The sequence below is a fragment of the Mercenaria mercenaria genome, chromosome 4 (genome assembly GCF_021730395.1).
Source record: "Mercenaria mercenaria strain notata chromosome 4, MADL_Memer_1, whole genome shotgun sequence".
Classification (NCBI taxonomy): Eukaryota; Metazoa; Mollusca; class Bivalvia; order Venerida; family Veneridae; genus Mercenaria; species Mercenaria mercenaria.
This window is the reverse complement of record NC_069364.1, coordinates 85,048,931-85,074,874: the sequence shown is the minus strand read 5'-3', so window position 1 is coordinate 85,074,874 and position 25,944 is coordinate 85,048,931. Positions and strand designations below refer to the sequence as shown.

Genomic DNA, 25,944 nt, shown 5'->3' with positions numbered 1-25,944 from the left:
AGAGAGAATATTAAGATTTCATTTAAGACCAATGAAATGCGACGACTGAAAGCGTCACGCGGAATTCAGAGCTATTACTGTAAAGACGCATGTACGCGGCGTGCGGTTTCCAGATGTAGGTAACAACACCGCCTAGAAGCGGCACGCGGTATACAGATAAAAATTGACCGACGCATAAATGCGTCGTGCGTAAAGAATGAGTTAATAACTGGTATCAATTTTCCAAAACATTCCTGAGCCACTTATCCATTTACCTGCTCTGTATGCCTGTGGATTTTCACTGATAATCAATAATCAATAAGATCTCTGCAACCTTTGATCAATATTATGGACATAAATCTGTTTGTAACAGATGAATAAACTGAAATTTTCACAACTGATATGAAAATTTATGACCGATTCAATGATGTAAAATTTACTATTATTTTAATTTGCAAAATCATTTTACAGGCCAATTGAATTATAACATAAATATGGAAAACTGTAGTATTCAAGAAGAATTGGACATAGAAAAACAGCCATTGTTTGATGATTTTATATTTATTCAGATATCATCTATTGCTAAAATTAAAAACAAATAGCATTATGCAAGAACAGAATTATACTTTATTTGATAAAATTAAAAATACTGAATCAAATAGAAAGACACTGTAGTATAATAGTATTTAGTGATGAATAAATTGAAAATACATGCTCAAATAATAAATATTTTGATTGTTTCGATTGCTTCCGGGTTTAATTAGTCTTTTGTGTAAAATATTTTCATTGGTTGACTTTGACAGCAGTCCTATCGTTAGTACTGTTACAAACATAAAATCACATCACGCGGCATACAGTACTATCAGGCGTAGAGCGCATTTCTACGATCCTCAGCATACATGTCTATTATCTTTCGACAGATAAATACGACATGCGGTAATCAATAAGAGGTGAAACAAACACAAAAATGGAATCTGCGGCCTTAATAAGTTAAATAGGTCACCTGGTTAACTCAGTAGGTAGCAGCACATGACAGTAAAGTGAGAGGTCGCGAGTTTGTTCATTTGACACATGATAGCATGTCTGAAAACTTTTGTCCTCCGCCTCTAATTCATGTGGTGGAGTTGTCAGTACGGTAACTGGTGGAGATACAAGTCAGTACTGGTGGAGAATGCTCATTTTTTCTCTCACAGTTGTGAGGTTGAATTGCAATATTTGATGTAGAATTCTTATGTGTGAAAGCTGTCCAGAAGACAGGAGGTCTGTGGTTGTATTCAGTTTCCTGTGCCTAAAATAATTCCAAGAGGAACACCTAGTGTCTTCCTCTGCCATTGAAGCTGGAATGTTGCCGTAGGTATTGATTTGACATAAAACCCAACACAAACAATTTATGCAGAAGGAAAATTACTGCATGTATCAGTTATAATCCTGATATATTATCAATGGGATGAAATTATGTTTCATCAACAACTGGATTTTTAATCTGCAGAAAATTTAATAAAAACAATTTTTCTTTTAGTCTTAATTTATGAACTTTTCCATGACTTCTTTCACCTGTCTGTTTTCTTTAGGTCAGCTTATTACGAACTATTGATTTATTGTGATTTTGCATTGAAATTACCGGTAATGGAAAAATTGAAATATCTCTGATAATCTCAGTTTCATCAGAAGTGCTTTCAGGAATTGTTAGTTTCAAGTATTTTACATTGTTTTACAGGGAGTCATGCTTCCTGAGAATGAGGGGGCTGTTTAGCAGAGGGAGGCCAGAATATTCTCAGGTAATTTTGATTTTTCTAAATTGAAGACCAGTTGGAGCTCTTGTTTCAATCTTGGCCAAAGCCAAAATAATTTTGCTTCATTAGTGGAGAAAAAAATGAGGGGGAAAACTGTGGAATTGATCAGGATAACAGACTGGTCTCCAAAGTTTAATGAACTTAGTCCAAATGGTCGAGAGGTTCAAGCCACAGTGGCAAACATTTTCTTTTCCTCTTGTGTATGACCAGAAACTGTCTTAAATTCAATTAGCCTTAAACTGTTTCATGTTGCTTTTTATGTTGTTGCTTTTCATTTTACTCTGTATCAAATAAAGAGCATCATTTCCTGATATTGTCAGGAACCATGTGTGGTTAGTCTCACTGTCTTAGAATACTTCTCTTTATTAACTTCTATGGGTTGAAATGAGAATAATAGCAAAGCATGTTTGTAAAACAGGCAAACTTGTCGTAAATACCATCCTTGGGAGAGCTGAAGTGTGGTCTGTTTTTGGAGGTAGTCATTATTCACATGTAAAAGTACACCATAAATGTTTATATAAAAGATGAAAGAAGTGGTTTTTAGCTCGACTTTTCGAAGAAAAAGTAGAGCTATTGCACCTGCCCTGGCGTCGGCATCGCCGTTGGTTATAGTTTTTGATAAAGTAAAGTATCTCTGTTACTGTCAAAGCTATTGACTTGAAACTTAAAATAGTTATTTACTATCAAAGTCTACATCAGGAGAAACAATCCCCATAAGTCTGGTTTGAATTTTGACAGAGTTATGCCCCTTTTTAACTTAGAATTTTTTGGTTAAAATTTTATGAAGTTTTTACTGGCAAAGCTCTAATTCAGAGTCAAGCACTGAGAAAAGTCAAGCATGCATTCTTACAGACAGCTCTTGTTAAGGTGGAATGCGCCTATTTTGAAGTTATCGGGTTTCGTTTTGAAATTTTGATTAATATAAAATTCAGCATATTCCTCGTAGACTGCGGATTTTACTTTTTTGATATTTCTGTAACTTTTTTCTCTGCAAACCTTCAAAAACGACCATTGACGTCCATTTTTGATGAACCGCGATTTCACGTCCATCAGACGATTTTCGTTCTGTTCATTCTACAAAAATCGATTTGCTTGCTAATCATCATATTTTAATTCAAAAATGTCTTTAAAATGGTGTATAATTTATGGAGATCATTTTAATGTAAAAGTCGATATTTACGTTCAAGTGACGTCAGAGCGACATATATGACGTTGAGTTTTGAATAAAATATTTGCTTCAATCTTGTCTCATGTAAAATCCAAACGATAGAATTTGACAAAAAACTAACATGATGATGAAAACTTCATTTTCTGTCGATTTATGGAATAAAATTATGGGGTCACCGAATTCATTTTCGCGTAAAATTACATTACGCTACCCCTACCCCCAAATCACAACATAGCTTAGTTTACGTATTTTTCTGATATATCTTAAGTATTGTACACTCTCATTCATCAGAGGCTCACTACAGATGTGAAACGAATCTTGGTACGTGAGAAAGAGGGTTTTCTTTTTCAAAAGAGGTCTTTATAACTGTAAAACTGGCGACTGGTGCGAAATGGTTTCAATGCAGAATTTTTTACATACGCCAATGCGACAACTTTGCGTAAAATACTCATCATGTTATTTTTAAAAATCGCTTTAAATATATTTATTTTTTCATCTTTTTCTTATTCAAAATACCAATAAATAAGTTTTCCGTTGTAATACACTGCTAAAATGAAAAAAAAATATGCATATGCAGTTGTATATATAGTTCGGAGTTTTCATACTTGAAATATAATTATTGTAAAATATCATAGTTCAGTATTGTACAAGTTCAAATATTTTAAAGTTTGTTATTTCAGGCGTATGACGGTAGTAAACGTTATTTGAATCTTTTCTTTTTATTATCCCTAACACTCCCTAAGCACACACGAAAGCACGCACGCAGGCACGCACACAAATCCCATAAAATGACCTTAAGTTTAGTTGCCACGGGCTTGCCCGGCAAATTACCTGCTCTACGCAAATGTTCATATATACGACGGCAGAATTCGGTTTTAAAGGTCAGAGTTTATTTTTTATTCGTTTGATATTTTATACCACAGGCGCTATTTGAAATAAATTATAACTTCTATAATTTCCGTAATCATGATATAAGAGATACTATCCTTAGGTTACATATACGCGTAAGTGTATCCTTATAAACTTCCGATATTGAATATCGTTACATTCTGAATTTGGACATCTAAGATGCTTATTAAATTAAAAAGTGAAACTTTACACATATACACGTGCCCGTACAAATCCCAATATCTCGTAAATACGAAAGCAGGGTTGGCAAGTTTGAGCCTCCAGTCCTCCGTACAAAGTTATGATTCTTGAGTCGCACATATAGATAATGGCAACATAGAATTACACATGTTTAACAATCAACCGCTGTTGAATTGCAGAGAGTCTCAGTCACAACCGCTACTTTCTTTCTTTTACCCCACCCGCTGAGCTCAATAGAAGGAGCGCAGATCTATGAATCGTGAGTTCGATCCCCGGGTAGGGCATGACGACTTGATAGGAGGCACGTGTCAGAAATCATTCGTTCTCAAACTCTGATTTATGTGGTGAAGTCGAAAGTAACTTGTTGAGAATACAGAATCCAGAAACTCTGGCTAGGTTATTTCTCGCCGTAACATACAAAACAGCGCTAAACCCAAAACAAACATTTTTTTCGTGGAATATTTATCAGTTTTAGTAGAATGTTTACCCATATTTGTGGTGTTTGATAGGTTTCTACTGTTAGAAAAAAGAATTACATATGGAATATGTTTCTATCACGTGTCTATGAATTCAATGATAACCTTCTTTACACACTTATCTGGAGAGCTAAAACCTCTTAGCAAAGGATGGTGTTTCTGTTCTAGCCAAGTTACTAAATAAATTAACCTTTTCAGAGCAACAGCCTCCATATAACAAATATACTCTGTTTCCCCTGAGGTATTCACAGACAATGCACTTTATTTGAAATCGGGGTGTCCGTCCACTCTCCAAAATCGGGGTGTCCGACTACTCTCCAAACAGTCGAAATATTTCCCAAACGTAAAATTTGTAGTAAAGTTAAATAAATTAATAAAGTTTATTCAAACATGATGATATAAATTACCTTAAATTTTCTAAAGTTGTATTCTGTTTGTTTGTCTCTATGCTATTACATGCATAAAATTTCATTTCTTTATGTATCCAGTTTTACGCTCAGATAATGTCACCGAAATAGCGGCTTGTGATGGAATTCTGTACAGGAAATTGTTAAAATTAAAAGGTTGAGATAATTCAAATAAAAGATTTTAATTATATTCTATCGTTTTCTTATTTATTTTTGTAAATGTGCATCGATACAGGACTGTTCATGTATTACCATTAACTTGCGAAATAAATCATTTCAATCTTAATGTCAAATGAAATTATTGCACAGTTGTAAAGAACTCAAAATGCGTTTGTCTTTATCCCAAGAAAATCCATTGAATTAGGAATTATTTTTTAAATCTGGGATAGGGATAGAGTAATGTAATTCAGGGCAACGGTAATGCGGTGTCAATTTTGTCGCATTTTCTGAATGATTGAATATAATCTAAACATTAAAATCTGAGTTCTACACTGAAATGATTTCGCCGAAGATAGCAGAGATTTAAAGAGTATTATGATTTAATTGTACTTAGAAAAATAAAATAGTAGATTTATGGAAGAAAAGAGGATATACTGCAAAAAATACTCAATTGCGCTATCTTGTGATTTGGGGGTAGGGGTAGCGTAATGTAATTTTACGCGAAAATGAATTCTTTGACCCTATTATTTAATTCCTTCAATCGATAGAAAATAAAATTTTCATCATCATGTTAGTTTTTTGTCAAATTCTATCGTTTGGATTTTTCACGAGACAAGATTGAAGTAAAATTTTTATTCAAAACTCAACGTCATATTTGTCGCTCTGACGTCATTTTAACGCAAATATCGACGTTTACGTTAAAATGATCTCCATAAATTATTTAAAGACATTTTTAAATGAAAATATTATGAGTAGCAAGCAAATCGATTTTTGTAGAATATACAGAACGATTTACAAAAATCGTCTGATGGACGTGGAATCGCGGTTCATCAAAAATGGTTGTCAATGGTCGTTTTTGAAGGTTTGCAGAGAAAAAAGTTACAGAAATATCAAAAAAGTAAAATTCGCAGTCTATGAGGAATATGCTGAATTTTATATTAATCAAAATTTCGAAACGAAACCCGATAACTTCAAAATAAGCGCATTCCACCTTAAAGCCATGTGATCTATATTACAGGTCTTTAGCACAGGTTTGACTGTATATTTTTTGTGTTTGTAAAGAGCTCAGGGTTATGCACAAATAATGAGGAAATAAGAGCGGACATTTTTACACTTTAAATACAATTACAGTGACCTGTTTTACACTTTAAATACAGTTACAGTGACCTGTTTTACACTTTCAATACAATTAAAGTGACCTGTTTTACACTTTCAGTACAATTAAAGTGACCTGTTTTACACTTTCAATACAATTAAAGTGACCTGTTTTACACTTTCAATACAAATTAAGTGATCTGTTTTACACTTTCAGTACAATGAAAGTGACCTGTTTTACACTTTCAGTACAATGAAAGTGACCTGTTTTACACTTTCAATACAATGAAAGTGACCTGTTTTACACTTTCAGTACAATGAAAGTGACCTGTTTTACACTTTCAATACAATTAAAGTGACCTGTTTTACACTTTCAAAGTAGGTTAGAATGAGCTGCTTTATTCTTGCAAAAACAACTGAAGTCTTTTTACAATTCCAAATCAAGTAGGAGTGAGCTGCTTTATTTTTTTAATGCAACTTCGTGTCTTACAATTTTAAAAGCAAGTTAGTGTGAGCTGCTTTATTCTTTCAAAACAACTTCCAAGTCGTTAACACTTTCAAAGCAAGTTCAAGTAAGCTTTTTACACTGAGCTGTTTTTTTATTTCCCAAAGAGAGCTGTTTCACACTTTCAAAACCAACTGTTTCTGGTAGCTGTTTAAAATGAACATTTTGCTCACATAAGATATATATTGGTTGCATTATTTCATAGCTGCGGTATCAAAGGGTATGTATTTTGTTCACTGTAAATGTTGTAATCCTTGAATGTCTTTGCCCACAGACATTACCATATTTTCATTATATAACACATAATGAGCCGTGCCATGAGAAAACCAACATAGTGGGTTTGCGACCAGCATGGATCCAGACCAGCCTGGGCATCCGCGTAGTCTGTTCAGGATCCATGCTGTTCGCTTTCAAAGCCTATTGGAATTAGAGAAACTGTTAGCGAACAGCATGGATCCAGACCAGACTGCGCGGATGCGCAGGCTGGTCTGGATCCATGCTGGTCGCAAACCCACTATGTTGGTTTTCTCATGGCACGGCTCAATTATTTTCCTACTTGAAGTTGTATAAAAGCTTGAAAAAAAATATAGCCATTTTTCACCAAACTAGCCTCTCGTGTTCCTCTAAAACCTCCTGTAAAGGCAATACTAAATAATATGTATTTTGCATCCCCCATTCTGATCAAAAATAGGCTGAACCAATAGCTTTAAAGAACAAAATCTTAATACAATAAAACACACATTGCTTGAGGTTGAAATGAGATGAGCAAAATGTTTAAGTTATCCAAAGTTTTGATCAATCCAAACATAGAAAATAAAAGAGCTTAACCGGGGGCTATGTGAATTTAGCCTGGTTTTTTGAACCATTGGTACTCAAGCAAGAGGTGTTTCATTGCAGCTTATACTCCTTTCATTACCATCCTACTCTGTAAATGTTGCACCAGAAATCCCAGTCCGCCACGTTGAGGAAGAAAATGGAATAAGAGAGATAAATGTTTCTTTTTATGACACTGTTAGCTAAAAAAATTGCATGTGTCTGTGCCATTTATATGCTCACCTGAGCAATGCTCAGGTGAGTTTTTCTGATCACTCGATGTCCGGCGTCTGTCTGTCGTCTGTCGTCTGTCTGTCCGTCAACATTTAGCTTGTGTGTGCGATAGAGGCTGTATTTTTCAACTGATCTTCGTGAAAATTTGTCAGAATGATAACCTTGATGAAATCTAGGCCGAATTTGAAAATGGGTCATCTCGGGTCAAAAACTAGGTCACTATGTCAAATCAAAGAAAAACCTTGTGTATGCGATAGAGGCTGTATTTTTCAATTAATCTTCATGAATATTGGTCAGAATGATAACCTTGATGAAATCTAGGCCGAGTTCGAAAATGGGTCATCTTGGGTCAAAAACTAGGTCACTAGGTCAAATCAAAGAAAAACCTTGTGTATGCGATAGAGGCTGTATTTTTCAATTGATCTTCATGAATATTGGTCAGAATGATTGCCTTGATGAAATCTAGGCCGAGTTTGAAAATGGGTCATCTCAGGTCAAAAACTAGGTCACTAGGTCAAATCAAAGAAAAACCTTGTGTATGCGATATAGGCGGTATTTTTCAATTAATCTTCATGAATATTGGTCAGAATGATAACCTTGATGAAATCTAGGCCGAATTTGAAAATGGGTCATATGGGGTCAAAAACTAGGTCACTAGGTCAAATCAAAGAAAAACCTTGTGTATGCAATAGAGGCTGTATTTTTCAACTGATCTTCATGAAATTTAGCCAGAATGATTACCTTGATGAAATCTAGGCTGAGTTTGAAAATGGGTCATCTGGGATCAAAAACTAGGTCACTAGGTCAAATCGAAGAAAAACATTGTGTATGCAATAGAGGATGTATTTTTCAATTGATCTTCATGAAATTTGGTCAGAGTGATTGCCTTGATGAAGTCTAGGTCGAGTTTGAATATGGGTTATCTGAGGTCAAAAACTAGGTCACTAGGTCAAATTAAAGAAAAATATTGTGTATGCGATAGAGACTGTTTTTTAGCTCACCTGTCACAAAGTGACAAGGTGAGCTTTTGTGATCGCGCGGTGTCCGTCGTCTGTCGTCCGTCCGTGCGTCCGTAAACTTTTGCTTGTGACCACTCTAGAGGTCACATTTTTCATGGGATCTTTATGAAAGTTGGTCAGAATGTTCATCTTCATGATTTCTAGGTCAAGTTCGAAACTGGGTCACGTGCCCTCAAAAACTAGGTCAGTAGATCTAAAAATAGAAAAACCTTGTGACCTCTCTAGAGGCCATATATTTCACAAGATCTTCATGAAAATTGGTCAGAATGTTCACCTTGATGATTTCTAGGTCAGTTTCGAAACTGGGTCACGTGTCGTCAAAAACTAGGTCAGTAGGTCTAAAAATAGAAAAACCTTGTGACCTCTCTAGAGGCCATATATTTCACAAGATCTTCATGAAAATTGGTCAGAACGTTAACCTTGATGATGTCTAGGTCAAGTTCTAAACTGGGTCACGTGCCGTCAAAAACTAGGTCAGTAGGTCAAATAATAGAAAAACCTTGTGACCTCTCTAAAGGCCATATTTTTCATGGGATCTGTATGAAAGTTGGTCTGAATGTTCATCTTGATGATGTCTAAGTCAGGTTCGAAACTGGGTCACGTGCCATCAAAAACTAGGTCAGTAGGTCTAAAAATAGAAAAACCTTTTGATCTCTCTAGTGGCCATATATTTCATGAGATCTTCATGAAAATTGGTCAGAATGTTTATCTTGATGATATCTAGGTCAAGTTCGAAAGTGGGTCACGTGCCATCAAAAACTAGGTCAGTAGGTCAAATAATAGAAAAACCTTGTGACCTCTCTAGAGGCTATATTTTTCATGGGATCTGTATGAAAGTTGGTCTGAATGTTCATCTTGATGATATGTAGGTCAAGTTCGAAAGTGGGTCACGTGCCTTTAAAAACTAGGTCAGTAGGTCAAATAATAGAAAAACCTTGTGACCTCTCTAAAGGCCATATTTTTCATGGGATCTGTATGAAAATTGGTCTGAATGTTCATCTTAATGATATCTAGGTCAGGTTCGAAACTGGGTCAACTGTGATCAAAAACTAGGTCAGTAGGTCTAAAAATAGAAAAACCTTATGACCTCTCTAGAGGCCATACTTTTGAATGGATCTTCATGAAAATTGGTCAGAATGTTCACCTTGATGATATCTAGGTCAAGTTTGAAACTGGGTCACGTGCCTTAAAAACTAGGTCAGTAGGTCAAGTAATAAAAAAAAAATTGTGACCTCTGTAGAGGCCATGTTTTTCATGAGATCTTCATGAAAATTAGTGAGAATGTTCACCTTGATGATATCTAGGTAAAGTTCAAAACAGGGTCACGTACCTTCGAAAACTAGGTCAATAGGTCAAATAATAGAAAAACCTTGTTACCTCTCTAGAGACCATATTTTTCAATGGATCTTCATGAAAATTGGTCAGAATTTTTATCTTGATAATACCTAGGTCAAGTTCAAAACTAGGTCACTATGTCAGATAATAGAAAAAACGATGTCATACTCAAAACTGGGTCATGTGGGAAGAGGTGAGCGATTCAGGACCATCATGGTCCTCTTGTTTCAATTGATTTTTATGAAATTTGGTCAGGATGATTGCCTTAATGAAATCTAGGTCGAATTTGAATATGGGTCATCTGAGGTCAAAAACAGGTCACTTGGTCAAATCAAAGAAAAAACTTGTGTATGTGATAGAGGCTGTATTTTTCAATTGATCTTCATGAATTTTGGTCAGAATGATTGCCTTGATAAAATCTAGGTCGAGTTTGAACATGGGTTATCTAGGGTCAAAAACTAGGTCATATCTAAGAAAATGCTTGTTTTATCGCAAGAGACCAATTTTTTGGTTCAATCTTAATGAAAATTGGTCAGAATATTTGTTTCCATGAAATCACAAGGTCAAACATGTTTTACACTGTTATGGTGTGTTTCTTAGGTGAGCGACCTAGGGCCATCTTGGCCCTCTTGTCTTTAAAAGCTGTATTTTAATCGTATTTGTATAAAGATTCTAGATGGTTGTGCTTTGTTGGCTTATGAAATTTAAGTAGCTGTGCAGTGTCAATATGAAAGGTTATTTTGTCATTCAGTTTACCGTCTTTCTTGACTTTGACAATATTTACGCCTCCTGTTTTTGACATGTTGCTATGTACTAGTATTTGATTGCATGTCATTCCAATCTTCTCATTTTGCTGATTAGCAATGCCTATTTTAGTATTGGCCTTAATTGCGGTACACTTCTTTATCAGTTTAAAGGGAGTTAGTAAGACAATAACCAGATTGCTTAATGTTGGGCCCTGATTGGGCAGTTGTTTGCCCCAGCAAAAAGTGCTCTTTTTTAACTTGTCACAAATGTTCACTGTATCATGACTGAGCTGCAAATCAAATTGACCCAAGTTCAAGCTTATTGTCTCATTTTCTTTATTATTATATTTACCGTTACTTTTAAAAAAAACAATATCTCTCAACCATGAATTGTATGAACCATTCACCGCTCTGGGTTCGAAGAAATCTTCCATAAGAGGAAGCCATCCAACTGGCTTGCAGAAGGTTGTAGGTTCTACACAGGTACCAGCCTATGCCTGAAATAATGCTTAGAGGTGTACCGCCATGAAAAGCTGGAAAGTCACCAGATGACCTATAATTGTGAAGGTTTTATGTTAAACTCAACAAAAAAATGTACAGACCATATCTTTATGCAGAAATCAAAACACTGGGACAAGAATAACTCAGTTTTTCAGACTGCTCATTTTTTATCACGGGTAAATCATCATTGACTGTAATGTAGGTAAACCCGTTTTCGTTATTAGATGGTAATACGTTTGAGTACATCTGGAGACATTGTGTTAACACAAGGTCATGCTTATTGAAAATTACATGACATGGTCAGTTTAACCTTTACCCTGCTAAATTTCTAAAATGGACTGGTCCAACATTCAATTTGGGCAGTACCACTATTTGTTAAAGGGATGTTCACTGAAAATTTACTGACTGAATAGTGAACAGTGCAGACCACGATCAGCCTGCACAGATGTGAAGGCTGATCATGGTCTGCACTGGCCGCAAAGGCAAAACCACTTGCCGCCAGCATGCTAAAGGCTAAAATGTTTTCAATTTAATACATGCCAGTAAAATGATCTTGTCTTCTCAGAAAAAAATACCAAGAATTTTATTTTGCATTTGTACTTACATTTAAGCTGTTTGTAGAAAATACCATGTTGCAAGAAAACAATAGTCTGCTGTATTCATATTTCTTAACATTTCCCAGGTCGTTACAGATATTTCAAAAAATATGATCTCTATTATAATTATACACATAACAAGTATAGCCCAAAATCTCAAACATTTCTGTATTTCTACAGTTACCTACGGGAACAATGGATGATGTATTTGGTGATGAAGAGGAGGTTGTTACGGTTCAAAATGCTGCGGGAGATGATAATGAAGAGGATCCAATTATTACCGTGACAACAACACCCGCCAGTTACCATGATGACAGTGACGAAGATTTGTTGGCATAGCAACAGGGGGAACAATCTCATTAGTTGATGTGTCTGTTAATTGTCCCATGATTTTATTCAGAAATGTTAGCTGTCACATGAAAAAGGGTTGTCTGGTTTATGAAAAAAAGTTTAAAAAAAAAAAAAAGAAATAAAGCTACGTCTGCTTATTGGGAAATTCAGCTGTATAAGAGTATAAAGCTTAATGGTGTAAGCTTACCTTTGTTGAAAGAATACTTGTCAGCAAAGGCCACTTATTTTTCATTTCACAAGAGTAGTCTTTCTAGAATGGTAGTCTTTCTAGAATGGTTTGAGTGTAAGTTTTACTGAAATGATCTCCAGAAGCTCTTTGTTTCATACTTTCTTTTGAAAGACAGTCCTTTTTGATGTAATAGCACATAGGTATGTGTTTCAAATTTATGCATTGTGTTTATATATAATGGAAAAAAACCATAACATTTTACAATATAAATCTGTGATTTTTATATCTCATATGTTAAAGAGTGTAAAAGACAATATCAAGATTCTATATCAGAAACTGGGATTTTGAAATGTATTATATTTAGTTCTGTTTTAGTAGTTTTTCCAAATATTTTCATTGTACAGTTGACTGAAATATTTGAGTTTTGATATATAAGTTCCTTGCAGAGGATTTTGATGATTCTAGATGCCAAAGTGAAAAGTTCGACTTAAAGGGGTTTGAAGTTTAAAATGATTTATTTCAATGGATCTTGTTTATAGGGGTTTCATTGTATATTTTAAATGCTCTGAATTAACAATGGTTAGTTGAAGAATTTTTCACAATGGTTTCATTGTAAATATCTGCATGAAAGCTTTTATTACGACAAGAGAAATCATGTTGAAGGTATGAACATATATATTTAAGAAACATTCTTTTGCTGTTTCTTTCTTTGATTTACATGTGTATAACTAACATATAAAAATAGGTTTATTGTTAAGGAGTTTTCATGAATGTGGGTACCTCAAACAGAGGCTAAAATGTATGTTTTCATGTCTGTGGTATGTACTCAAAAACAGTGAAATATTGTGGGAAAAGTTTGAATTCTTTTGCGAGTTTTCAAAAAGTTTTTTTTATTAGTTGGGTTAAAAATTAGTGTTTAGAGTTCCTTGGGGTAATAGGTCATAGGTGAAGTTTTTTCATATAATGTCATGTGTGTGTGTACTTCAAATATGGATATTTTTGAGAAATATCTATAAGTAAAGCTAAATGAAAGTATAGTTTATACATAATTTATTTTAGGTCGATAGTGAAGCAAGTTCTACAACTCATATTAATCATTCTCGACACATCATTCGAGATGGAATCCATCGCCACGTGGGTATGAGAGAAGAGGCCAGTTTCCCTTTTAATGCTGAGCGCCAAGCAAGGGAGCTACTGGTACCATTTTTCTCGCCTTTGGTATGACGCGGCTGGGGATCGAACCCACAACCTCCTGCACTCAAAGCCGACGCTCTACCACTAGGCTATCGAGGCGGTAAATGAAAGTATATCCAACCATGTAGTTTATCACAGTGTGTTTCAGTCACAAATTGTTGACTTTGCTATACATTGTAACTAAAAAATCGTACAGTAAAAATTTGTATATTTATTATAACATAAATAGTATTTCTATTTACAGGACAAGATTTTTGAGTATTGAGTTTTCTACAAATAGTGTGAAATATAGATTTTAGGCTTACATGTGCAAAAAAAAATAATGTAAATTTCATAAACGTTCCATCAGAGTTGCAGATATGCTCTTCAATGAATAAGGCTTCTCAGAATGGTGTGAAACATGGATGTAGAACTGCTAATATTTACAAAAAGTCTTTGGATATAGTCATAATTTGCAAATTCATGCTAAATGGTATGTTAGACAACAAGTAACTGTTTAACCATGACATAGATCTGCTCATTGCCACAGACCTATGGCAATGTTATTAAGGCATCATTTGTTAGAACTTGTTGTATTTGATTATTTTACATTCCTGATGAATTTATTTTTTGTTTATTACTTTATGTATGTAGCCATGGTGTTCTTAAGATATCTTCGTAAAACCATATCATTGTGTTTAAATCTCTGACATGTGATAAATCTGTGACATCAATTAATTGCCATGTTGTTTAGCTCTTTAATATATCCAAAATAGTGTAATCATATTTTTAATAAAGGTGGCTGCTTAAGCAGGTTTAATAAATTCTGTAAAAAAAAATCCTTTGGAAAGCAAAGAATGCAATCAAGAGGGATAATAGCAGACTCGGTTTGATTGAGTCAGTTCATGAGAGGAACTCTATTACAGATATGTAATGATCCCAAAGGACCAGAAAAGTATAACAACACTGATAAACTTCAAGCTTATTAATGTTCTGTTAAATAAAATTAACATGGTAATAAATTTATGTTTTGCCTTTGTGTAAATGATCAAACTATCTAGTGCTGTCTGTTGAATAATATTGTCTGTTGTGTTTTAATCTTCTTCTTCTCAGTTGATATTTGAATGACAGTTTAAGAATTGATTAGATGTGATTTTGTACATAGATTTATTTTCTTTGTCAGTTAATTAATGCCATTTTCTTAACTTGAGTTTGACTAAGGTTATTAACATATGCGATTACTGTTTGATCCACATTTACATTTTGTTTTACCTTGTTTTGTCTTTAAATATGAGACAATACTGTTGTTATTTTACATTATTCTGAAGATTTCTGATGGTTTTGATTTGGGAACATTTTTAATTTTCAAAATGTTTCTGATAAGTTTTGAATTTATCATAAAAAAATTGATTAAGTATTTTTCCATTAAAAATTTCAGCCTTTTTAAAAACCATACTGTTTTAAAATTCAACGTGACTATTTTTGAATGGATTTTTTTATAAAACTTTCAGCATATCTTAATTTGCATAAATGAATATTTTTCTGTATAAAAAATTGTAAAATTTTCAAGATTCTGATTTTCCTGGTATTTTATAGGGAAAATTATGAGCTGCACCATGAGAAAACTAACATAGTGCATTTGCGACCAGCATGGATCCAGACCAGCCGGCGCATCCATACAGTCTGGTCAGGATCCATGCTGGTCGCAAATGCACTATTTTGGTTTTCTCATGGTGCAGCTCAGTCATATAGATTTTGGCCATAAAATCAACATTATTAAAGATGTCTTAAAAAATCAAATAAGATCTTACTACCTGCTACCACCACCATCAGAGACCTTTGGAATCATATATAGTTTATTTCTGAACCTTGCTAAGTATAGTCACAATTCATGGACAATTCTTTTACAGATTTGATGGAGTAATGAAATTTTGTTCTTGATTTTATTTTTAAAAAATGTAAGAGAATTTCCTGAATGTGATCGTGCAACATTTAGAGCTTGATAAACTGTACAAAATATAAAATGCATGAGTTTCAATTTTATGTAAATTAGAAGTTGCAACCAATATTGCACTGAATTGTCTTGTTTAGGGCCTTGCAGAGCTTAACATTTGATGATTTCAAATGAAACAAGAAATTTATCAAAACCATGTTAATCATATTGATAAAATTTTTATATTCTTATGTCGTCTCAAAGTTTATGGCATTCTTGTGTATATATTTGTTGAAAAGGTTTTTGTAATTCTTCAAGTTTTGAATGCATAACACAATGAACTAATATACATGTATTGTGATGTATAGGTACTATCACACAACCCTGTGGTATATGGTGGTATTGCTTTTTGCTATGTCTTTCATGTTGCTATGCTTAGTAAATGAGCCGTGCCATGAGAAAACCAACATAGTGGCGTTGCGACCAGCATGGATCCAGACCAGCCTGCGCATCCGCGCAGTCTGGTCAGGATCCATGCTGTTCGCTTTCAAAGCCTATTGCAATTAGAGAAACAGTTAGCAAACAGCATGGATCCTGACCCGCGCAGGCTGGTCTGGATCCATGCTGGTCTCAAAGCCACTATGTTGGTTTTCTCATGGCATGGCTCAAATATGTTTCTTCTGCCTTTATATTGATGTAGAACTGAAGTCTAACATGGTATTCTGTAATTCTGTTTTATCATTTAAAATATGGTGTGTGAAAGTGAAGATTTTTGGAAAAGAAGTAAATGTAATATGAGCTGTGCCATGAGAAAACCAATGGATGTGCAGGCTGGTCTGATTCCATGCTGTTAGCAAATGCATTAAGTTGGTTTTCTTATGGTGAGTCTCAATTCAATTTTATCATTTAAAATTTGGTGTGTGAAAGTGAAGATTTTTGAAAAAGAAGTGAATGTAATATAAATATAGTATGTCTGGTATTTTTACTAAAACTTTCCTCCAGAATTTTTATTTTCGAGATGTTTCAATATCAGATTGTGGAAGGATGTGACTTTGTACTTTCATTATAAGTCAACCAGAGAATATCAAAAGTAGGAAATATACATGTTATGTTGTTATTAAAGAGATGTGGATTTCATACCCAAATAGGAATGGGTACATGTATATATAAGATATCTTCACAGGAAGTGTCTCCAGGTGTTGAAATTTAGAACATTTTAAGCCGTTTACTAAATGCCGCTGTATGCATTCAACTCTACTAGTTAAATCAAAAGTAGAAGGTTTACATGTGTAGATTTACCTGTAACACTTTAGTAGGGGCTTATTATGTATACACAGTTGGTATTTGCATAACATATACATACAGGTATTGATAACACAGCCTTTTGACTTACAGTTTTAATATAATTAATTTAGATATAGTTGACCCTTATTAATACTCATTTTGTCATTTCTGGTGTTATGTATTTTTTGGTGCAATGGTTAATTTTAGATTATTGATTTATCTATTTATGGTAATCTGTAGAATACATCTTTCATAAAACTGATATTAATATGATAGTATAATTAGTAAATTTTTTCTACTTGAAGTTCTTTATATGAGTAGAAATACCTGGGAAATATTCTGTAATTGTTAATAATCAGAGAGTCTTATGACTAAGACAAATATAGTATTTACAAAAGAAAATCTTTTCTGTGTAATGTCTTTTTTTATCCTGATCATTGCTTAAATTATATGGGCATATCTAACATTTTTTCAAGCAGTTTATAAGTTTGTTTTAATGACTAATGTAGTCATTTTTGGACACTGAGAATACTTAGGTATATATAAGTATTCTGTTCAAATACATGAAGTTCAAAACCCACCAACTCTTGTTGCTGAATTTACGTACAATAATAAAATCTATTAAAGTTATCTATAAAATGTATTAAAGTTATAAATATTTTCAGTCATGTAAAACATTGAAAATTATTAATAAATACTAACAATAAATTACTTTTAAATCTATTTATATTTTCATTGGTTGCCTTGAAAGTGTAGCTGTGAAGAGACCTTTCTTTGTTATATTTCATTATGGAGATGCTTAATTTTGACAATGACTAAGATGAAAGGCACTCAGTCTGGTTTAAAATCTGATGTCTCTGAAAGTATATTGAAGGATGAATTACAGATGTAGGATGAATGTGATTGCATTGCTGTTCATAACTGTACTACATATAATTATGGTTGCTTATCATTATACCTCCTGATACAAAGTACCGGTATACAGGAGCTACATTGGAGTCACGCATGTCTGTTGGTCGATCCATCTGTTGTGTCTGCTCATTTACTTCTTAACCCCAGGGAAGATTTTGTAAAATTAGCATCACTTGATAACTTCATCAAGACAAGTGTACAACCTTTGTCAATGTGTCCAAGGTCAAGGTCACATGGAGATCAAAGGTCAAAATGCTTAGCTTTGCATTCACTCCATATTGTCTAAACCACTTGACACTTGAGCACACAGCTCCAGTTACTTTTGGCCAAGTTTACACTTGAAGGTCAAAAGCACCTTTGTGCCTAGAGCACACGATCTAGGTCACTATGTTCAAATTGAATGTCAAGATCCTACTTACAGGTCAAAGTTCAGAATAGCTTAAATTTGTCTTCCCATCATATCTTCTTAACTACTGGAAGGATCTTCATAAAATTAGCATCAATTGCTAAACTTATCAAGATGACATGCAAAGTGTTACAACTTAGATAATAAAGGTTAAAGTCACAGAGGTGAAAGATCAAATAACTTAAATTTGTGTGGATTTTCATAAAATGTAACTAGAATCAGTTGTCATTCTTATCAAGACAACTTGAAAAGTTTACTAGTTACTACCCAGCTCACCAAGTGCAAGGTCACACTTGAAATTCAAAGGTCATGATCACAACATTTTAAGGGGCATGTGGGGTATTAATTGTCGCCTTTAGTGATAGCTCTAGTTTCTTATGTCATTGTGTATTTTAAACTTTTTGCACCTCATTGAGGGAAATAAAACTTTATATATAATGATTTGTTTTTTGTTTATTACAAACCCCTACACATTATAAAGATCAGTATATTTATGGTCAGAAAATGATTAATTTGTTCATGGTGAAGTTGACAGTTACTTGTAGAGAATAATTTAGTGGTATTAGGAAAGATTTTCTTTGTACATGTCTTAGATAACCTATCACTGCTTTTTTGTTACATCAGATTCCAAATTGTACATGGTGATGTAATAACTGTCACAGAAAAACAGTGATGCATAATAATGTCACTTTGAGTTTTTGTCAAGCCCGCTTGCGGTGAGCTCGATATAATCATCACTTGGTCGGTCTGTGTATGTGCATGCGTCCGTGAGTGCGTCTGTCCGATTTTGTCCGGACCATAACTTTGGCATGCATGGACCAATCTTGTTCATATTTGGCATGAATGTTAATGTCAATGAGAAGGAGTGTCATGTGAAAACCCCATGTTCCTATCTCAAAGGTCAAGGTCACAATTGGAGGTCAAAGGTAAATTGAAGTTTGTCCAGACCATAACTTTGACATGCATAGACCAATCTTGTATACATTTGGCATGAATGTTTACCTCAATGAGAAGGAGTGTCATGCAAAAACCCCATGTTCCTATCTCAAAGGTCAAGGTCACAGTTGGAGGTCAGAGGTAATTGAAGTTTGTCCAGAGCATTTCTTCTTCATGCATGGTGGGAATTTGATGTAACTTGGCATGAATATTCACCATCATGTATGTGCAGTCCTGGCATACACCCCCTGTATGTTTCTTTTATGGAATGCCTACAGTAAAATCTGTACAGACTTGCATAGTTAGTATGTTTAAGATATATCTAAAAGGACTTAATTTATCTCCACTTCCCCATAGAAAAGGAGACACTACATGTGGTTCTGGGACGATCTGTGTATGAAAAGAATTGGAACCACTGCCTTGCATGATTGTAAGAGGCGATTAATAGCCTCAGGTCTTAACACTTGGTTTTGCAGTAACTCTGTGATTCCAGCAGGTATGCAAATTTTAATTCCATACCTCATGTTTTTATTTGGATGTAAATGAGATGTGGAACCAAAATTTGTAGTCCTGTTTGGCACTATATAACCTATACTGTGTTGGTGCGCCGCAAACCCAAATAAGTAAATAAATCATTTACATTTTTGTGTTTAATGAGAAATGTTCAGTTGAGCAGTAGTCAGCATTCTAAGTGACAGTATCTCACAGAGTCAGGCTAAGTGACAGTATCTCACAGAGTCAGGCTCGCAGAATACTGTTCACTGCAGTGAGTATATAGTATACTCACTAGACTTGCATCAGTCGTTAGAGTCGGTAAATGTAAAGCACCTTGCCGTAAAATCAATCGTCTGTAATAGCACTTTCAGAAAAAAATTATATCTCTTGTCTTTGTCTTTAACGACTGTTGAGATGAGCCTACAGAGAAAACGGTTTTCTAAGAAAATATCGGTGTCTGTATACAGAAAGAAATTAACATTATTACAGATTACTTGATCTTGACAGACTTTGTAAGTCTATCTACTCACTGAAAATTTCTGACTTATCTCATTGAAAAGTATTCATTATGTTGTTAGTAGCATTAATGCCTTAAATACAACTTACTGAAAGTTACTCACTAACTATAGTGTTCATGTAGCTATCAGTTCTTACTCGTGGAACATTGCATACTGAATATTGCTCATGGAAAAGTTTCCCCAACAATGTTGCAGTGATCACGGCGTTGTCAGTATTTACTCTTGAACCAATGCTTTCTGATTAGTTTTCACACAATTGTCAGCACTTCCTCATAAAACGTTGCTCACTGAGTAATGTTCAATGAATATTGTTCATGGAGTTGTCTTCCCAACACAGTAAAAAAGGCAGCCCTCACAGCGTGGGCAGTAATGTTGGATCAATGCTCACTAGTAGTGACTTGCAGCTGTTGGTACTTCCTAATGAAATGCTGCCCACTAAATAAATTTGAATGAATATTGTTCATGGACTAGTTTCCCAACATTGTGAGCATTGCAGTACTCATGGAACTGTAGGTACTTACTCTTGGAACATTATTAGTCCCCTACTGGTTGAAAACCAGTTTGGGGGACTATATGAATGCACTTTCTGTCCGTCCGTCGTCCTTCATTCCATCAGTCTTTCCATCCTTCCGTCGTCCGCAATTTTGTGTCCGGTCCATAACTCTGTCATGCATGAAGGGATTTTAATATTACTTGGCACAAATGTTTCCCATGATGAGACGATGTGTCTTGCACAAAACCCTGACCCCTAGCTTAAAGGTCAAGGTCACAATTGAAGGTCAAAGGTCAACAGAGTCTTTTTCCTGTCTGGTCCATAACTCTGCCATCTATGAAGAGATTTAAATATTACTTGGCACAAAATATACCTCATAATAAGATGATGTGTCATGTCGACTTTCAGACCCCGAGCTCAAAGGTCAAGGTCACACTTGGCAGTCAAATGTTAACATGGCATGAACAGGGTCAGTTTTGTGTCCGGTCCATAACTCTGCCATACATGAAGGTATTTTAATATTTTTTGGCACAAATGTTCCCCATGATGAGATGAGGTGTCTTGCGCAAAACCCGGACCCCAAGCTCAAAGGTCAAGGTTACAATTGGAGATCAAAGGTCAATGGGACATTTTTCCTGTCCAGTGTATAACTTTGTCATGCAAAACAGGATTTCAATATTACTTGGAACAAATGTTCACCCCTATGAGACGGAGTGTCATGGGCAAGAACCTGGTCCCTAGTTTGAAGGTCAAGGTCACACATAGAAGCCAAAGGTCAGATACAAGAATGACTTTGTCTGGAACACTTTTTCTTCATGCATGGAGGGATTTTGTTGTAACTTGGCATAAATGTTCACTACCATGAGACAGATTGTTGTGCGCAAGAACCAGGTCCCTAGGTCTAAGGTCAAGGTCACACTTAGAGGTCAAATGCCAAATTCAAGAATGACTTTGTCTGGAGCATTTCTTCCTTATGCATGGAGGGATTTTGATGTAACTTGGCACACATGATGACTACCATGAAGCACTCTTGTTAGCTCACCTGAGCACAAAGTGCTCAAAGGTGAGCTTTTGTGATCACCCTGTGTCTGTCGTCTGTGGTCAGTCGTCCGTCCATCCGTCGTCAACAATTTGAATATTAACACTCCAGAGGTCACAATTTTGGCCCAATCTTAATGAAACTTGGTCAGAATGTTACCCTCAGTAAAATCTTAGACGTGTTCGATATTGGGTCATCTGGGGTCAAAAACTAGGTCACCAGGTCAAATCAAATGAAAAGCTTGTTAACACTCTAGTGGTCACAATTTTGGCCCAATTTTAATGAAACTTGGTCAGAATGTTACCCTTAATAAAATGTTGGACGAGTTTGATATTGGATCATCTTGGGTCAAAAACAAGGTCACCAGGTCAAATCAAAGGAAAAGCTTGTTAACACTCTAGAGGTCACAATTTTGGCCCAATCTTAATGAAACTTGGTCAGAATGTTACCCTCAATAAAATCTTGGACGAGTTTGATATTGGGTTATCTGGGGTCAAAATCTAGGTCACCAGGTCAGATCAAAGGAAAAGCTTGTTAACACAGTAGAGGTCACAATTTTTGTGCAATCCTGATGAAACTTGGTCTGAATGTTATCCTCAATAAAATCTTGGACAAGTTTGATATTGGATCATCTGGGGTCAAAAACAAGGTCACCAGGTCAAATCAAAGGAAAAGCTTGTTAACACTGTAGAGGTCACATTTATGACTATATCTTCATGAAACTTGGTCAGAATGTTAATCTTGATGATCTCAATATCCAATTTGAATCTGGGTCATGTAGGGTCAAAAAGTAGGTCACTAGGTCAAATCAAAGGAAAAGCTAGTTAACACTCTACAGGCCACATTTATGACCATATCGTGATGGAACTTGGTCAGAATGTTAATTTTGATGATCCATAGGTCAAGTTCAAATCTGGGTTAGGTGGGGTCAAAAACTAGGTCACCAGGTCAAATCAAAGGAAAAGCTTGTTAACACTCTAGAGGTCACAATTTTGGCCCAATCTTAATGAAACTTGGTCAGAATGTTACCCTCACTAACATTTTGGACGATTTTGATATTGGGTCATCTGGGGTCAAAAGCTAGGTCACCAGGTCAATTCAAAGGAAAAGCTTGTTAACACTGTAGTGGCCACATTTATGACCATATCTTAATGAAACTTGGTCAGAATGTTAATCTTGATGATCTCAATATCCAATTTGAATCTGGGTCATGTAGGGTCAAAAAGTAGGTCACTAGGTCAAATCAAAGGAAAAGCTAGTTAACACTCTACAGGCCACATTTATGACCATATCGTGATGGAACTTGGTCAGAATGTTAATTTTGATGATCCATAGGTCAAGTTCAAATCTGGGTTAGGTGGGGTCAAAAACTAGGTCACCAGGTCAAATCAAAGGAAAAGCTTGTTAACACTCTAGAGGTCACAATTTTGGCCCAATCTTAATGAAACTTGGTCAGAATGTTACCCTCACTAACATTTTGGACGATTTTGATATTGGGTCATCTGGGGTCAAAAGCTAGGTCACCAGGTCAATTCAAAGGAAAAGCTTGTTAACACTGTAGTGGCCACATTTATGACCATATCTTAATGAAACTTGGTCAGAATGTTAATCTTGATGATCTAATATCCAATTTGAATCTGGTCATGTAGGGTCTAAAAAGTAGGTCACTAGGTCAAATCAAAGAAAAGCTAGTTAACATCTACAGGCCACATTTATGACATATCGTGATGAACTTGGTCAGAATGTTAATTTGATGATCCATAGGTCAAGTTCAAATCTGGGTTAGGTGGGTCAAAAACTAGGTCACCAGGTCAAATCAAAGGAAAAGCTTGTTAACACTCTAGAGGTCACAATTTTGGCCCAATCTTAATGAAACTTGGTCAGAATGTTACCTCATACATTTGGCAGTTTTGATATTGGTCATCTGGGGCAAAAGCTAGGTCACCAGGTCAATCAAAGGAAAAGCTTGTTAACACTGTAGTGGCACATTTATGACCAAATCTTAATGAAACTTGGTCAGAATGTTAATCTGATGATCTATAGGTCAAGTTTAAATCTGGGTCAGGTGGGTTTAAAAATTAGGTCACTAGGTCAAATCAAAAAAAAAGCCTGTTAACATTCTAGAGGCCACATTTACGACTGTATCTTCATGAAACTTAATCAGAATGTTAATCTTGATGATCTATAGGTCAAGTTTAAATATGGGTCAGGTAGGTTTAAAAACTAGGTCACTAGGCCAAATCAAAGGAAAAGCTTGTTAACACTCTAGAGGCAACATTTATGACTATATCTTCATGAAACTTAATCAGAATGTTAATCTTGATGATCTTTAGGTCAAGTTTGAATCTGAGTCATGTGGAGGCAAAAACTAGGTCACCAGGTCAAATCAAAGGAAAAGCTAGTTACCACTTTAGAGGCTACATTTATGACCAAATCTTAATGAAACTTGGTCAGAATGTTGATATTGATGATCTTTAGGTCAATAGGTCAGGTGAGCGATACAGGGCCTTCTTGGCCCTCTTGTTTTTAGAGTTATGTCCCTTTGTTGTTGCTATAAATAGCTTATATTGTAACATATTTATTACAGGCCGTAGGGAAAAATTGAGACCAGTTTTCTGTGGTACAGCATGCATGTTACATTCAATTTTAGGTGTATTTTGACATATCTCTACCTGGTGAAGAGTTTTGTGTGGACTTGTATAGATTTTTTTTTACTATAAATAACTTATATGATACCTTTTTGATAATCGGTCAAGAAAAATGTTATCTGAAAACAACTGTAAGTTTTTATATATACAAATTTTAATCCAAGTACATGTATATAGTACAATATTGTTTATACATTATTGACAGATATCAGTTCATTATGTTATACTGTAGTAGAGAAAATCAGGTGCATTCCAGTAGGGGACTTTGTATTGCATGGCAATACTTCATTCACTTCTTAACTAAGCAGTGTTCACTGAATATTGTTAATGGAAATTATCCCCAACAATACGAATTGTGTGGGGCTCTCTTTGCCGTCAGTACTTGATAATAGAATTTTGCCCGCTGACTAGTATTCTCTGAAAATTCTTCATGGATAAGTTTTCCCAGCACTATAAACATTGCAGTGCTCACGCCGCTTATGCATAGAAGATATACACAGCAGAATATTGTTCTTTGAATAGTTGTCCCAACAGTGTGAACGGCGCTGTGCTCGTTGTGTTGTCGGTACTGGCTCTTGAAACTTTGCTCACCTCACTGAGAAGTATTCATTGTTGATGAAAAAGATTTTCCCAACATTGCAGTGCTCGCTGCTCTGTGAGTACATTTTCATGGATCATTGCTCAATAAGACGTGTTCACTAGATACTGTTCATGAAATAGTTCTCCCAACGTTTCGAACGTTCCAGTGCTTACTCGTGGAACACTGCCCAGTAAGTAGAGTTCACTGAGCGTTGCAGTCCTTATGGCGCTGTTATTAATACCAGTTGAACTCTGTTGGTACACTTTCAAATAAGCGAGATGTTCAGCCAATGGTTCTAATATCGAATGGGGGCCTCCGTGGCCGAGTGGTTAAGGTCGCTGACTTCAAATCACTTGCCCCTCATCGATGTGGGTTCGAGCCTCACTCGGGGCGTTGAATTCTTCATGTGAGGAAGCCATCCAGCTGGCTTACGGAAGGTCGGTGGTTCTACCCAGGTGCCTGCTCGTGATGAAATAATGCACGGAGGGGCACCTGGGGTCTTCCTCCGTCATTAAAGTTGGAAAGTCGCCATATGACCTATTGTGTGTCGGTGCGACATTAAATCCTACCAAAAAAGAATATCGAATGGTTCAAAAAAAAAAACAGGCCCGTTTCAAAAAAATGCTAAGAGTTTGCATAAAAACACACACAAAATGAATGATTATTTGATATTTAACTTGTGAACACGTGGACTTCAACTGGAAATCACTTGTAACCCATACCACGGCCATAATAAAAATGTGGACCAGCCAAAGATTGACAGGTAAAGTTTTAGAGCTACCAATACTTTCTTTTGTATAAACCCTATTCTTGTTGCGATTTCTGGTCCTGTGGTAATCATAAAGTCTATACAATGTATATATAACAGAGTTCGGCTTAAAAACCGGTGATGCACGTAAACCTTTCATTAACCAGAGTCTGTTGTCATGCATTTGCTACAGTTGTGCATCAAGTCTTTACTGATCTTATGTTGTTGAGGTAAATCATGGGACAACAAGCTAGCCGTCCAACAGTCACACATCGTGACCAGTCGCGCGGCTTGTCGAGTCAATCGTAAGTAGTCTTAAAGTGGTCGAGTCAAGGTCTTGCGAC

The 25,944-nt window shown here is 35.4% G+C and overlaps 2 protein-coding genes across 3 annotated transcripts in view; one reads left to right on the top strand and one right to left on the bottom strand.

The window, feature by feature from the left end:
- Positions 1-18,581, top strand: part of LOC123552344 (cation-independent mannose-6-phosphate receptor-like) — a 134,595-nt gene extending 116,014 nt beyond the window's left edge. The window contains exons 42-44 of one of the 2 annotated variants that reach the window (XM_045341932.2): positions 1,697-1,757; positions 6,877-6,891; positions 12,096-18,581. In XM_045341932.2, the coding sequence (XP_045197867.2) occupies positions 1,697-1,757; positions 6,877-6,891; positions 12,096-12,254 (235 nt within the window). In that variant the 3' untranslated portion in view covers positions 12,255-18,581. The remainder of the gene's footprint in view (positions 1-1,696; positions 1,758-6,876; positions 6,892-12,095) is intronic. The other variant, XM_045341933.2, reaches the window with a different exon arrangement.
- The window catches only part of LOC123552342 (uncharacterized), a 469,144-nt gene that overhangs the window by 335,149 nt on the left and 108,051 nt on the right, over positions 1-25,944 (bottom strand). The window lies entirely within an intron of this gene.